Raw genomic sequence first — 14,384 nt, 5'->3', positions numbered from 1 at the left:
GAAAAAAAGGTAACTGTGGGATCAACACATGCAGAGAAGGAACAAGGTTTAAAAGAAGGCAGGATTTGAATGAGCTATGTAAAGGTGGACTAACAATAAAAAAGTGATGTATAATGTTTGCAGCTACAGTTGTGTCTGCATGGTTTGGAATGTATAATGTTTGCAACTGAGATTGTGTTGCTATGGTCTACTGTCATTTATATAAATATGTACAATGGCCTATGTCATACATGATAATTTAATAAAGATGTTTCTCATTTTTAAAAAAAATGAGAGAATGGTCTTAATTAAATGGAATACCCAAGAATTTCAAGGATGAAGATAGTTTAATTTCATAATCAAGTAGACTTCCCATAAAAACAGAGTCAAATCTTAGAGTAAATAATGTTAATTTAGACAGATTTAATTTATAATAAGAAAAATTAAAAAAGTAATAATATTGATAATTCTGGGCAGGTTTGACTGATATTTAATATTTAGGGTTACATAATTTAATTTCTTAAATTAAAAGATACATTCAAATTAACCCAACCGATTAATATGAACCCTACTTTTACATTAAACAACCAAATATTAAAACTCTTTACATTTTCCACTTAATAGAGATAAACTAATTAAGGACTTTTTAATCAATAAAACATTTTAAGCTAAAATCTAACTAAATCTTGCTAAGGCCTATCTTGCTGTCTTAAACCAAATCTGCTGCTTAACTAAAAATTTCAAGTTGTACAACTAGAACCAAACAGTTTTTACTTTTTTTAATAAATTAGTTGACTTCTAACAATTGACCAAACCTCTAATACATATAAATTAATATGTAATCACAAATATAAAGACTCTTGTGTCTATTCCTTTTACTGGCTTAATAATGATCCTAATCAATCTCCTACAATAATGCAATTTTATCTATTATTACATACATCCCACTTAAAAAAGCTATATTACACACAATTAATGAATGTCTACATGACCCCAGACAAAACTGCTTCTTATTTTCCTTATCACTCACCAGCATGTGACACACGTAATTCAACCAAGCAGACTTAAGTCACAGTCTCTGGAGCTGTAAAAACTCTTTCCAAATTTGGAATAATTTAATACTTAAACTATATAGGATATATATATTTTAGACCAGTACATTAAAAATGATTTGATATTTTACATACAGGAAGAAAAAAGTAAATATTTTGACCTTAGGAAAGATATAGATAATCAATGTGATAACTTGATAAACAGAAAAATTAAAAAATTAGAAAGAGATGTTAAAGAGTATGAGGACCACAGTAGTTACCCTAAGCCACCAAATAAACATTTTAATTACAACCATGGAATGGGATATAATAATGAGGACCACCATGGTGAAAACAGTGAAGGGGGAAATAACCCATTTGGTGTTGAAGAAGTTGATTATGATCAAGCATATCCACCATTACGTAGATCAGAGAGGCTAATAAACAGACAAGGCCCACGACAAATGAATTTTCAGATGAGGGGAGGGAGAAAGGGGCAGAGGAGATATTAAATAATACCTTCCCAACCCACCCTGATACTCATTCAAGTCAAGAAATATATATAGATGGAATTAAAAACATTTACAACAACTACACCATATACAACTTTAGTAGTATCAAAATAGAAAAAGAGCATTTTGGATTATTTTCAAAAGGTTTGAAATTCATACCATGTGGGAAAGGTGAAATTACCAGAAATTTGTTGGATATTAAAATATTTTTAAGAAAAGTGAATTTGAGCATTATGTTTCCTGGAAGGAACAACTATAATGGTGAACTAAGGAAGAAAAGCACCTACAACCCACCCCTCCATCCACAGCTGAGGAACCTGGAAATGGTGGTTGAAAGTGAGATAAGAAAGTGGCAAAATGAACCCAAATATAAACTGAATTTAAGTAAAAAAGAGAGTGAATTGATGTACGAAATAAAAATGAACGAAGGTATTAGAGTCATGAAACCAGATAAAGGGGGAGGTATAGTTTTATGGATAACATCACATATGAGAGTAAAATGAATACTATACTATGGGATGAAACTAAATATATAGTGGTTTCCATGAATGAAATGAACATAGCTTATAATAAAATTGATATCAATTTGAATTATATGTTACAAGAGGAAATTATTGATTATAATACTTACAAATTTTTAAAAGTAGACAAACCAAGAACCCCCACTATATTTGGTATACCTAAAGTCCACAAAAATGAATGGGATCCACCTCTCAGACCTATAGTATCAGCAGAGGGATCTAAAACATATACCCTTGCTAAATACATGGATACAAAATTAAAAACTTTGTGGACAAGACAACCAAGTATATTAAAAGATTCCTGGGATTTCTTAAAAGAAATACCAGAGCATATAAGTGAGGACAATCTACTTTTCATTACCATAGATATTGTGGATTTGTTTTCCTGTATTCCTTATACTGACGGTATGGCAATGTTAGAAGAAATAATATATGAAAATAAAGAGATGACACATACTGAAAAATTTGTTAATATCTGGTTGATGAGTCTAATATTGAAAAATAACTTTATTCACTTCAAAGGTGAATTTTTTCAACAAATACAAGGCGTAGCTGTGGGAGCAGCATGCGCCCCAACATACGCCAATTTAATACTAGCGAATTGGGAAGAAAAATACATCCTGGACTCTGAATATAAGACATGCTGGACCATGTTCCGTAGATTTTTAGATGATATAGTAATTCTATGGACAGCAGGAAGAGATAGATTCTATGAATTCCTGACATATATGAGTAATACTATGAAATTTTTAAAATTCACCCATAAAATCTCAGAAAATGAATTGCAATATTTAGACTTACAAGTATATAAAGTAGGGCAAGAATTGGAAACAAAAATATTTAGAAAAAAGACATTTTGTAACTCATTCTTACATTTTGAGAGTGCACATCCCCTTCATTGCAAAAGAAATATTGTCAAAGGGCAATTCGTCAGGGGTAGTCGCATGACTAGTTTAGAAAATGATTTTAAGGATGAATGTGAATTACTAGAGAAAATGTTTGGAGAAAGGGGATATCCATTAGACTTCATTAAACGAATCAGGAAGGAAGTTGAAGATGGAAGAGAAACTAAATTTGCACCTATTTACAAAAATAATAATAAAAAAACAAGTGATAACAACAAAAAGGAAAGCATTAACTAAAATCAGGATCATGGAGAAGAATTTCAACAAGCTTTAATATTGGAATACAATGGAGTAAACAATTATATTAAAAAAATATTCAAGGTAGAATGGGAGAAATTTATAACCTTCACAGATATTGACAGTGTATCAAAAATACCTAGAAAAATAATATATAAGAATTCACAAAGTATTAGAAACATTATAGAAAATAAAAAGAAAATAATAATAGAAAAAGAATAGGTACATACAAATGTGGGCATTGTAGTCAGTGTACATATATAATAAACAATAATTCTTTTTATTTGGAAAGTAGAAAAATATGGATTCACAGTTTGGAATATTATAACTGTGAATCCAAGGGAATAGTTTATATGGCAATTTGTGAAAAATGTGGATCCTTCTACATAGGAAAAACTGAGAGAATGCTAAAGAGAAGGATCTATGAGCACACATATGAAATAACAACGGAGAAAGAGTGCAATGCCTCATATAAACACAGCAAAATATGCTTAGAATATAAATATAAATTTATAGTATTAGAACAAATTCAACAGGATATTAGAGGTGGTCCTTGGGAAGAAAGAATTGAGTTTAGAGAACTATGGTGGCAAGTGACCCTGGAAGCAGGGAAATTTCCGGGTTTAAATGAGTTTATTTCTATTTTACCTTTGTTAAAACTAAGGTCAGCAAAGCTTTGAAAGAGGTATAAAAACTATAATATAACTAGCCACTAGGTGGCATTTGGAATTCCTTCAAGGCAGATCTTTATATATTTAGGAAAATGAATGTTTTAAACAAATAAAGGTTTTTCATAAGTGTTTTTTAACTGTTTTTAACTATAAAGATTTTTTTAAACTATTATAAGTTATAAAATATAATACATTAAATTTCAACACAACATTTTTATGCATTCATTTAATTGTTTTAAACAAATTAGCGGGAAATTGATCAGATAATGATTTTTATTGGCTGTAATAATAATGATTCAAACTATATATATGTGGAGTTGATGAAGTTTGCATTTGTATTTATCTGATGAAGTCAATGAATAGACGAAAACGCATGGAAGGATTTTAAAAGCGTTCATGTCTGGCAGTTACGTGTATTTTTTCCATTTGTGGCTACATAAAACACTTTGGATATATTCCAGTGGTCTACCTCTTCGTATTTCTGCACTTATTTGATTTTTTACAAGTAACTTTTGTGCAGGTTCCTTTTGTTAAGTTTAATACTTAAACTAAAATCTTTACGATATCAAGATATTTTCCATAAATATTATCCTCCATATTCCCCTTTCTAACTTACCATCAAAAGACTTATATGAACTCACAGCCCTAATCATGTTAGTTAAACTCTGTATTACCCAAAACTGTACTGATGTGAAAAATATCTATCTCATGATGATTGCCAATGGCTATATGCAGAAGAAGAGGGAACCAATGCTGTCTCAGCCAAAAAGGAGTCACAACAAGATTTTGGAGCCCCCTTCTGAATTTTAAATAGGACTTTGGAATGATGGTAAGGGGGGAAGCATAAATAAACATCTCCTTTCAAGAAAAAGATAGGGTGTCCACCTTCCAAACTAGAGGACTTGGGACTCAGGCACAAAATGTTGGAAACTGTCTATTCAGAGGGAAGGCAAATAGATCTATTTGAGGAGTACCCCACTGGTGGACAATGTCCAGAAACACATCTCTGTGAAGCATCCATTCATGGGCTTGAGTTAAGGACCTGCTCAGAGTGTCTGCCTCAATGTTTTGACCTGAGGGAATATTAAACTGCCTGAAGAGTCACTTGACACTGGACCACAGCAGGAGTGCCAACTGGCAAAGAGGATAAGATCTTGTCCACCCATTTGTTTACATACTACATCACTGTGGTATTGTCTGTAGATAACTTGAGAGGTCCTGGGAAGAAAAGAGGATGAAAAGCCTGAAACACTAGCAGAAGAGCTCTGACCTCTTTGACGCTGACGTGCTCATTCTGTTGAAGAGGCAACCACACCCCCTGCACTTTTTGGGAGCCAAAAGCTGCTCCCCATCCCACATCTGAAGCATCTGTGAACAGCTCCTGAGAGGGAAGAGGGGGATGAAAAGGGAGTTTTGGATTTAGAGACAACTGCTGGATCCACCAGTGAAGTTCCTTCTTGAGAAAAGGAAGAAAACGGAACTACAAAGTCTAGGGCATGTACATATTGAAGCCAAACTGACTTCAGAAACCACTGAAACTTTCTCACCTGTAACAGAGGCCAGAGGAAGAAGGGTTTGAAAGAAGCAAATGAGTGTCAAGGCCTTGGGAGGGGGCAGGAATGTCAGCATAGGCACTGCCTGGATCCTGCAGCCCAGAAAAACATGGTCTTGAGAAAGAGTCAAAAAAGACTTATTGAAGTTTATTGTGAACCCCAGGCTTTGCAGAAGGGAAATGGCGAAATGACAATTTTGCAACAGGATCTCTGGAGAGGATGCCTGAAACAGTTGTCGAAGTACGGAAATACTTGGATCCACTGAATCCTGCAGAAAGGCATCACAGGAGTGAGGAATTAGGTAAATATCCTTGGGGCAGTAGAAAGGCCAAAGGGCAAAGCAAAGAACTGAAAATGCCAGGAAGCAACAGAGAGATGTAAAAAATTCCTGAAAAGGGGATGGCTCGGGATATGGAAATAAGCATCCTTGAGATTCAGAGACATCATATACCCCTGAGGAAGCAACAGAGGGAACAAAGTCTGAAGGGACAGCGTTAGAAAGGAAGGCACCTTCAGAAAAGTGTTTAGATGACACAGGTTTAGAAGTGGTCCCCAAGTACTCTATTTTCTGGGTACTAGAAACATCCTGAAGTAAAACCATCTCCCCCTGTGGGACACAGGCACCTCTTGAATAGTACCCTGAGTCAAAACATCCTAAAGCACCTCTAGAAAAAAAAAAGAAAGTTGTTCCTGAGGGGGCTGAGGAACACTCATAAAAGGATGTTGGGATTTCCAAACCATGAAATACCCTTGGCAAATAATGAACAGGACCCATGAATCCTGAGTAATCTGTAGCCAAACATAAAGAGAGAGAGAGGTAAAGAGAAAGAGGAAAGTGGCTGGGAAGGATAGGATATTCAGACAGCACCTGGTTTATCTGGAAGATGAGACTTCTATGGCCCTGGAGTCTGAGTAGCCATAGCAGAAGGAGTCCACTTACCACCCTTTTACTCTTAGGAGGAGTGCAAGACTGCCTGTGAACAGAGGCTGGCTTATGGGGTAGTTTCTCTGAAATTTAGGCACAGTAGAAACAAACACGTTTAAGTTCCTGTAAAGCCTTGCCCTTATCCTGAGGGGACTTAAATATAGCAGCAGCTTCACCAAACAAGCATTTATTACCAAGAGGGGCATCCATCAACTTAGCCTTAACATTAACAGGCAAAGGTTGAAGCTGAAGTCAGGAACACCTCTTCATCACTTGACCCAAAAGCAGCAGCCCTAGAGGAAGAATCTGCTGCATCATAACTACACCTGATGGAATGACGAACCACCTGGCAGGAAGTCCCTAACAGGGAAAGAACAGAAGATTTACCCTCAGAGTCTGGAAAATCAGAAATAACCTGACAAGCCTGGGACAGGAGAGTCAACAAATACCTGCACATATGGGTATAAATTAACAGCCATAAGAGCCAAAGAAGCACAGGTGTAAACCTTCTTGCCTAGCCTTTCCATGGTCCTGTTATCTTTATCAGAGGACAGTAACTTGGGAGAAGGAAGCAACTGAGAAGGATTGTCAGAAGCTACAGACAACACTGAGGGGTCAGCAGAAGGGCATTTGTACAAAAATGTATAGTCCTCAGGCACCCTACAGAATCTGTCAGTTTTCTTGGGAGCAGGGGGCTGAGAGTCTGGAGCCTAGAAGCATTAGAAAATGTATCCAACAAGGCAGCCAAAACAGGAGGAACAGCAGAAGATTTAGGAGAATCCATGTGCAGCAGCTCATAGAATCTTTTATGTACCTCAAAAACCTGAGCAAATCCTATTTAAAGAACTCCATCATCTTGGAGATCATGTCCCCACAGGAAATCACTTCAAAAGGAGTATCAGGACTGGTAGATTCCTCTTCCTCTGATCCACAGTCCAAAGGAGAGGGAATCTGAGAAGAGCAAGCAAGATATTCCTCATCCAAATCCAGCTCCTCCTCAGAGGAATCCTATTCCCTGGGTCTTTTTAGGGAGTAAAGGACCAACAGGGGGCTGGAAAAGAAACTCCCTGAGGAGGTTTCAATGCCATCAAAGCACTAAACAAAGCCTGAGTGAAGGACTGCCATTCACTTTGTGGATCCTTAGGAGCATGAGTAATATGTTTAGGCTTTTGCTTTTTCTTCAGTGGGATGTCTGCCTTATAAAATCTGGAAGGCTCTGACCCGGGACGGCATTCAATGATGGTAGTAGGGACTTCTTCTCTGACTAAAATTTGAGAAACATCTGTGGGGCCCTCAATGATAATCAAATATGGTTCCCCATGAATGTCCAAAATGGACATCTGCAATGCCTCCTTTCAGTGACTCTATTTAATGCAACCTAGATGACTGGATGGGAGACCGCAGATTCGCCTCTGGGGCAGCACCCATATCCCTCATGGACAGGAGTAGCCGGTGTTGATCACAAAACTACTCTGCTCATAAATTCATTTTGTGAACTACCCAAAAAAGAACAAATGTGGATACTTGTGATTAACATGGCTAGGCTTGTAAAAACTCTAGGGCCACTAACCTAGTAAACTTCTATGAACCTAAGAACGTACTTAAAGTCAGATCCCCATCAGTCTTCAACCCAGTATAGCAGAGGAATCCAACTATAAAGCCAGGTGAACCTCCAGGCATACACTTGCCTTGGGAGAGACGTCCAGTCAAGGTGAACAGCAGAAGATTCTGGCTTAGGCTTCATGGCCTTCTTCTTCACTGACGGCTATCCCTTGAAGCAGGGAGTTGCCTTCAAAACGTCTTTTGCAAAAAGCTTAAGATTCTGACTTTCAAGATACAGTGCCAACGAAGAAAGTTTACTAGGAAGGGTTTTAGGTATAAAGGCCTGACAAATGGAACAGGACGCATGGTCATGCGAGGTGCCTTGGCAAAAAAGACAATGGTCACGGCAGTTTTTATGGGGAATCTGTCTCCCACAATGGCATTTACCCTTCTTGGATTACACAAATCTGCACAAACAATAAAAAAGATTAGTAAAAAAGAACCCCAACAAGGCACTTATATGAAATGGCTTGGGGAACCAGCAATGGAACGGGCGTTCAGACTGACAATCAAGTGATGGCATTTGGACCGGTGGCAAAGGAGTTCTGAGGATGGTACATCCAGATGTTACCTTTATGCCCTATGCTACTGCAAGGAGCATACGTGTGACATATGGTGAACCTTAAAGCAACTTAAAGGCTTTGTTTCACTAACCAGATATTGGGCCACCCTTGGCAAGGGATACCTACTGTTATGAATACTGCAACAGTGAAATGGATGAACATTTACACTAACCTCTTTGTATGTAGGCATGCAACTTACTTGTACATATTTGTACATAGTTTGTTTACTTTCTTGTCGTACACAGTTACTTTTCCATGTTGTTCTGAGTTTTTTATATACGTATTAGTACAGCCTTCTTAATTTACAACTGTTGTTATAAAAACTTTTCAATAAAAGAAATTTGAGAAACAAATCTAGGTGTCAAAATTGTGGTAAACTAGATCTGCAAGTCAACAGCAAATGCTCATTCACATTCTCCACAGCCAACTCCTACAGATGCCCAAGCCACTATTTCACTTAAGCTGTGTGCAGCATAGTCGGGCCTTATCCCTTTATGCCATAGAGCTGGATTGATGAGTGACAATATTATGACACTATACCATGACTGAACTTGACAGTCATGAGGAGAAGGTAAACATTTGCACCACACCACACTCATCACATAGTCTCACTAAATCTACACCACCAAAATCCACACATAGTAACACAAAAACATTGGCAGAGGCTCTCAGTAATAACCTGTCTAAGCAACAGAGACCTCCAAAGCAGAAACGCAAGCAACCTCCATCCCCCAACACAACCCAAATGACACATAGCCCACAGACTCAGTGTGCCACTCAACCACAGCCAATAAGCAAAACAACGTACCCAGCACACTAGTCATAGGTGACTCTATAGTCAGGCACACTGATGTCCCACTCACTAGGCTAAACAAGGAGAAGGTTACTGTCAGCTGCCTGTCGGGTGCCAGGATCCGCCACATAACCCATGCACTCAGGTCACTCAACAACAAGTACAAATATGACTCTGTCATTGTCCATGTTGGTGTGAATGACCTGAGATGTACCTCCCTGGACTACATGAAAAGAGACATGGAAGAGCTCTCCGATCTTGTGCAGGTATGACCCTAGCCATGAGTAGCATTCTGCCATCGCCCAGAATGATACCGCAGTACAAGGACAAAATGATTGACTTCAACAATTGGTTAAGCTTCTGGTGTCATTCTAAGGGGATCCAGTATCTGTCTGCTTGGGATGACATAGTCAACAGACCACAATGCTTTGCCACAGATGGCCTGCACCTGTCGCCCCTGGGATTCCGGATACTGGCTAAGGCTCTTGCTGCCCCTATAGTGCCTTTTTTAGGCAGGGTTCAAATAACAAATTCACCACAATAACAGGAACAGGCAAGCAAAAACTGGGGGTAATGCTACTCAATGCTAGAAGTCTAAATCTCAAAATGCACTCACTCGAGGCACTCCTTAAAATGGAGAACATTGATATCTGTGCAGTGACTGAGACCTGGTTCAAGGCTCCAGACAGCACCCCTGCACTACAAGGCTACACGTTTCGGCCATGTAACCTGGACCAAAACACCAAAGGCGGAGGTGTGTCCATATTCTTTAAGGATATCCACACCTCCAGGCTAGTTGCTCAGCATAATGCATCTGAGGTTATCCAAGTGCAACTAACTCTGGGCAAAACTGCTATCCAAATTGTAGCTTGCTACAGATCCCCCACCATGCCCCAGGATTCCCACTCCTCTATTCTTGATGTACTGGAAAATATAAGGGTTCAACCAAACACCCTAATAATGGGCGACTTCAACTACCCCACCATTAACTGGGAAAACTACTTGTGTACCAACTCCTTAGCTCAAAGCTTTCTGGAATTCATAAACTCCAATGCCCTAGACCAACTTATCCACATCCCCACCAGGGGCAACAATATCCTAGACCTAGTCATTACCAACATGAGTGATCAGTGTTCCACACCTGAAGTCAACCCCTCGTTGGTCCAATCCGACCATAAGCATATTACCCTTGATATCCACATCCCGCTCCCACCACCCATTAAGGAAACCACAGTAAAAAATTTTTCCAAAGCCAACTTCATGCTTCTTAAGACAGAAGTGGTGAACTTCATGACACCCATGCAGATGGACAATACAGTTACAACTGCTGAATCCTACACAAATGCACTCTATAAGCACGTACACGAGTGCATGGATCGTGCTATCTCAAGCAGAACCAAGACGCTATCCTCCAAAAAAAGGAAGCCAATCTGGTGGTCCCCTGCCATAAACAAACTGTACAACAAAAGGAAGAAACTGCTGCAAAAGAGAGTAAAATCCCATGAGTGGAGGAGCTCCCTGGTCAGCCTCAGTAAGAAGATGAGATCCCTTATAAGATCCTCCAAAGCTAGCTACGAAAACAAAATCACCACTAAATCCAAGGACAACCACAAAGCATTCTATAGCTATGTCAAGAATCTAGATGGCAACACCCAGATCTGCTCTGAGTTGCAGCACAAAGGCACGAAAATTACAGAACCAACTGATATTGCCAACATCCTGGCAGATAGGTTCAGTGCTAACTTTACCCTCCTCTCACCCCTAAAGGGCCCATATCTATACAGGAAGAATGCAGAGTCCCTGTAATCACAACTACGCAGGTAAAAGCTGCACTCTCTAAAGCCAAAAACACAGTATCCATGGGACCGGACAACATCCCAGGCTCTGTTTTACATGAACTTCAGAACAAACTGGCTCCCCACTTAAGCAATATGTTCAATAATAGCCTTGCATCAGGCTTTGTGCCCACTGAATGGTGCACAGCAACAGTTATCCCACTCCACAAAGGGGGAGCCACCGCTAATCCCGGGAACTATCGGCCTATTAGCCTGATGAGCCTGTTCTGCAAGGCCATGGAACGTATCATCATGGAACTCATAAACAAAGACATTGGTTACCTCCAAACTCTGGATTCCACCCAGTTCGGGTTTGTGAAAGCCAGATCATGTCTCCTGAGCCTGATTGCCTTCTTTGAGGCAGTCACAAAAGCCATGGATGAGGGTAAGGTGGTTCACACAGCCTATCTTGACCTCGCCAAGGCTTTCTACCACCATCCCCCTTTCTGGAATTATAGCTAAAATCACTAAACTAGGTATAAATCCCCACGTCACAAGATGGGTTGCCAACTGGCTCACTGAAAGAACCCACACTGTAAAAGTTGAAGACTCCAAATCTGACCTCAAAGCAGTGACAAATGGAGTACCACAGGGTTCCGTCCTGGGACCTCTCCTGTTTGGTATCTACTTCTCTGAAGTACAGGCTAACACAGAAGGCCTCTAGCTAATGAAGTTCACAGATGACTGCAAGCTAGGAGCCATAGTCAAGTCCCCAAATGATGATGACATCCTACAGAAGGGCCTCACTGAGACAGATACCTGGTCTCAGAACCATGGCCTCAAGTTCAATGCCAAAAAGTGCAGTGTCATTCCCTTTGGTAAAAACTCTGTACCCATGAACTACCACATAGGCATCAATCTACTTAACACCAAATGAGTGATAAGAAACCTTGGGACCCAGGTGGACAGTAGTCTCTCCTTTGATAGTCACATCACCACAGTAGTCAGGAAGTCCTTCTACGTGGCACACCTCATCATAAAAGGGTTCTCATCCAGGAAAAAAGAGGTCATTGTTCCCCTCTACTCGACACTCATTAGACCCATTATGGAGTACAATGCCCCTTTTGGAATGTACCTCACAAGACATCTGCAGCAGCTGGAAAGGCCACAGAAGTACCTCACAAAGAGGATTATTGGCCTCAAACAAATGCCATACACTGACCACCTCAAAAAACTCCAGCTTTACTCTGTTGCATATCGCCTAGTCTGAGGTGATCTCTGCCTAACATATAAAGCTATGTCAAACCCAGAGCTGTTGGGACATGCTACACCTAAAGAAATCACAATCCCTCCGAGCTACATGCTCTAGGGACCTAAACCTTGTCACCACAATAAACAGGACATGCTGGAGGGATAGATTCCTGTCCCAGAGACTTCCTATACTCTGGAACAAGCTACTCATCTATGTCAAACAAAGTTCTTCATTAGCACTCTTCAAGAAAAATCTTGATGAGTGGATTGGAAATAGGAAATACACCCCGGGGATCACTTCTGTGTCTCTGCTCGACAGTGGCACAGGAAAATAACTTTCTTGGGTGGCGTAAGCCATGGAACCTTGCTGGCTAGGCTTATGTAGGCCTTTGGGCCGATAGCCTAGTACCTACCTATGAACCTATGAACCCATGAACACTAGCAGATATAAAGCCTTAACTGTCATATAACACCAAAAATACAGCTTTTCAGTATCATGCACCTTAAAGGCCTTACCACAAGGAATACAAAGATCTAGCACCTACTGTATACTGTCTTCAGCAGTTGCCACCTCTACTGGTTCAATATCATAAGACATGGATTTGAACCAATGTTCAGAGTCCTGGCATATATTATAAAATCAGCCATTAAGATCCTTAAGAAAACATCTGGTTGTATAAACATAGTTTCCTGTAAAGCTTTCACATTCTCATACAAAACATAAGGGGTACAATGGAAATACAGGACTTTCAGAAGGCATACAATAGAAATACAGGACTTTCAGAAGGCATCACCCAAATCCTAGCTTTTCTTTCGAAATTTGGACAGAAGTTCACTCAGTACTGAGACATTAACTGGAGAAAAGTAGCATGAGTATTTGGGGTGGATTTGTTTTTCTTCTACAAAGCCCACTCCTCCCAGCTCAATGACAAAAATATTTGCCCTCCCCATTCCTGCTACTTATGTGCAGTAATTCAGAGACTGTTACACATTGAATTAAGAAGAATCTTTTGAGATACCACAATCTTAGATCTCCACAGAAATCACATATATCAGTCTCACATTAGTGGCTGCAGTTTAGGGTGTCTATCACTGTGTCACATTTCTGCCTGGCACCCCTTACCACTCCTTCCAAGTCTTCAAAATCACAATCTCTTCCATATGAAACAAATATTGAAGTTAATGGTGGTGCAGTACTTCTGAGTGAAGACTGAGAATTAACTATCACATAAAAAGATATATTTACAGCAAAAAATTCAAAATATAGAGCTTAAATTCCTTTTTAAGAGATTGCTAAAAATCTAGTAAATGCTAATTTCTTACCTTGCCTGTCCTCTCCAGTGAGGCCAAGTCTGCTTACACAGCATTTTGTATCTTTCTAGGCAGGGTTCATACAACTGCCTGAAGGCATAGCCTGCTCTCCTAACACGGACATTTTCAAGCAGACCCAAGTATCGAATTTGATGACGAACTAGGGCTTCTGTAAATATGTGTCCAGCTTTTTTGTCATTTGGTTTTATGCATCTAGAATCAAATCATACATAAGACATTAGACAACAGTTTTATTCAATACATTACTTATTCAGAAGACTGCCACAACAAGAATTCATAAAGGATAAAAGTTTTGGTTTGTATTACAATATATTGCTACTCAAGACAAATATGTTCCTCCATGGTGGAAGTTTGATTCCCTTCAAGACAAAGTCAGAAACTGAGTTGAGGATAGCAATTAATAAAGAGCTGAAGGACTTTATCTGGGAGGGGAGGATGGCAAGAGTCAAGTGGGATAAACTGATTCTTCCAGTAGAACGGAGGGATTGGGATTACCCGATTTGAAGAGGTATTTTAGAGCTACACAGTTAAGGCTCCTACACAAAGCACAAGCAGAAAACTATAATTCAAAGTGGAAAGGGATGAAGATGAAATGGCCGGAGGGGGGCTCAAGAAACAAGGAGAGACTGGGATTTCGGATGCAAGCCTTTTTAGGGAGTATAACAATAATCATACAGAATATTATATCTATAAAGTAGCAGAAAGTATCCTAAGTACTAAGCCAACAAGGGAAT

The 14,384-nt window shown here is 39.3% G+C and overlaps 1 protein-coding gene across 4 annotated transcripts in view; it reads right to left on the bottom strand.

Moving 5' to 3' along the window:
• Positions 1–14,384, bottom strand: part of MYO1B (myosin IB) — a 2,891,345-nt gene that overhangs the window by 572,031 nt on the left and 2,304,930 nt on the right. For all 4 annotated transcript variants that reach the window (XM_044075201.1, XM_044075202.1, XM_044075203.1 and 1 more), the window contains one exon: positions 13,642–13,842. In XM_044075201.1, coding sequence (XP_043931136.1) covers positions 13,642–13,842 — 201 coding nt within the window. The remainder of the gene's footprint in view (positions 1–13,641; positions 13,843–14,384) is intronic.

This window comes from Protopterus annectens, chromosome 6.part0 (genome assembly GCF_019279795.1).
Source record: "Protopterus annectens isolate FY-2018-M chromosome 6.part0, PAN1.0, whole genome shotgun sequence".
Taxonomy (NCBI): domain Eukaryota; kingdom Metazoa; phylum Chordata; order Ceratodontiformes; family Protopteridae; genus Protopterus; species Protopterus annectens.
Note: the sequence above shows the minus strand (reverse complement) of the source record. Positions and strands in the feature narration are given on the sequence as shown.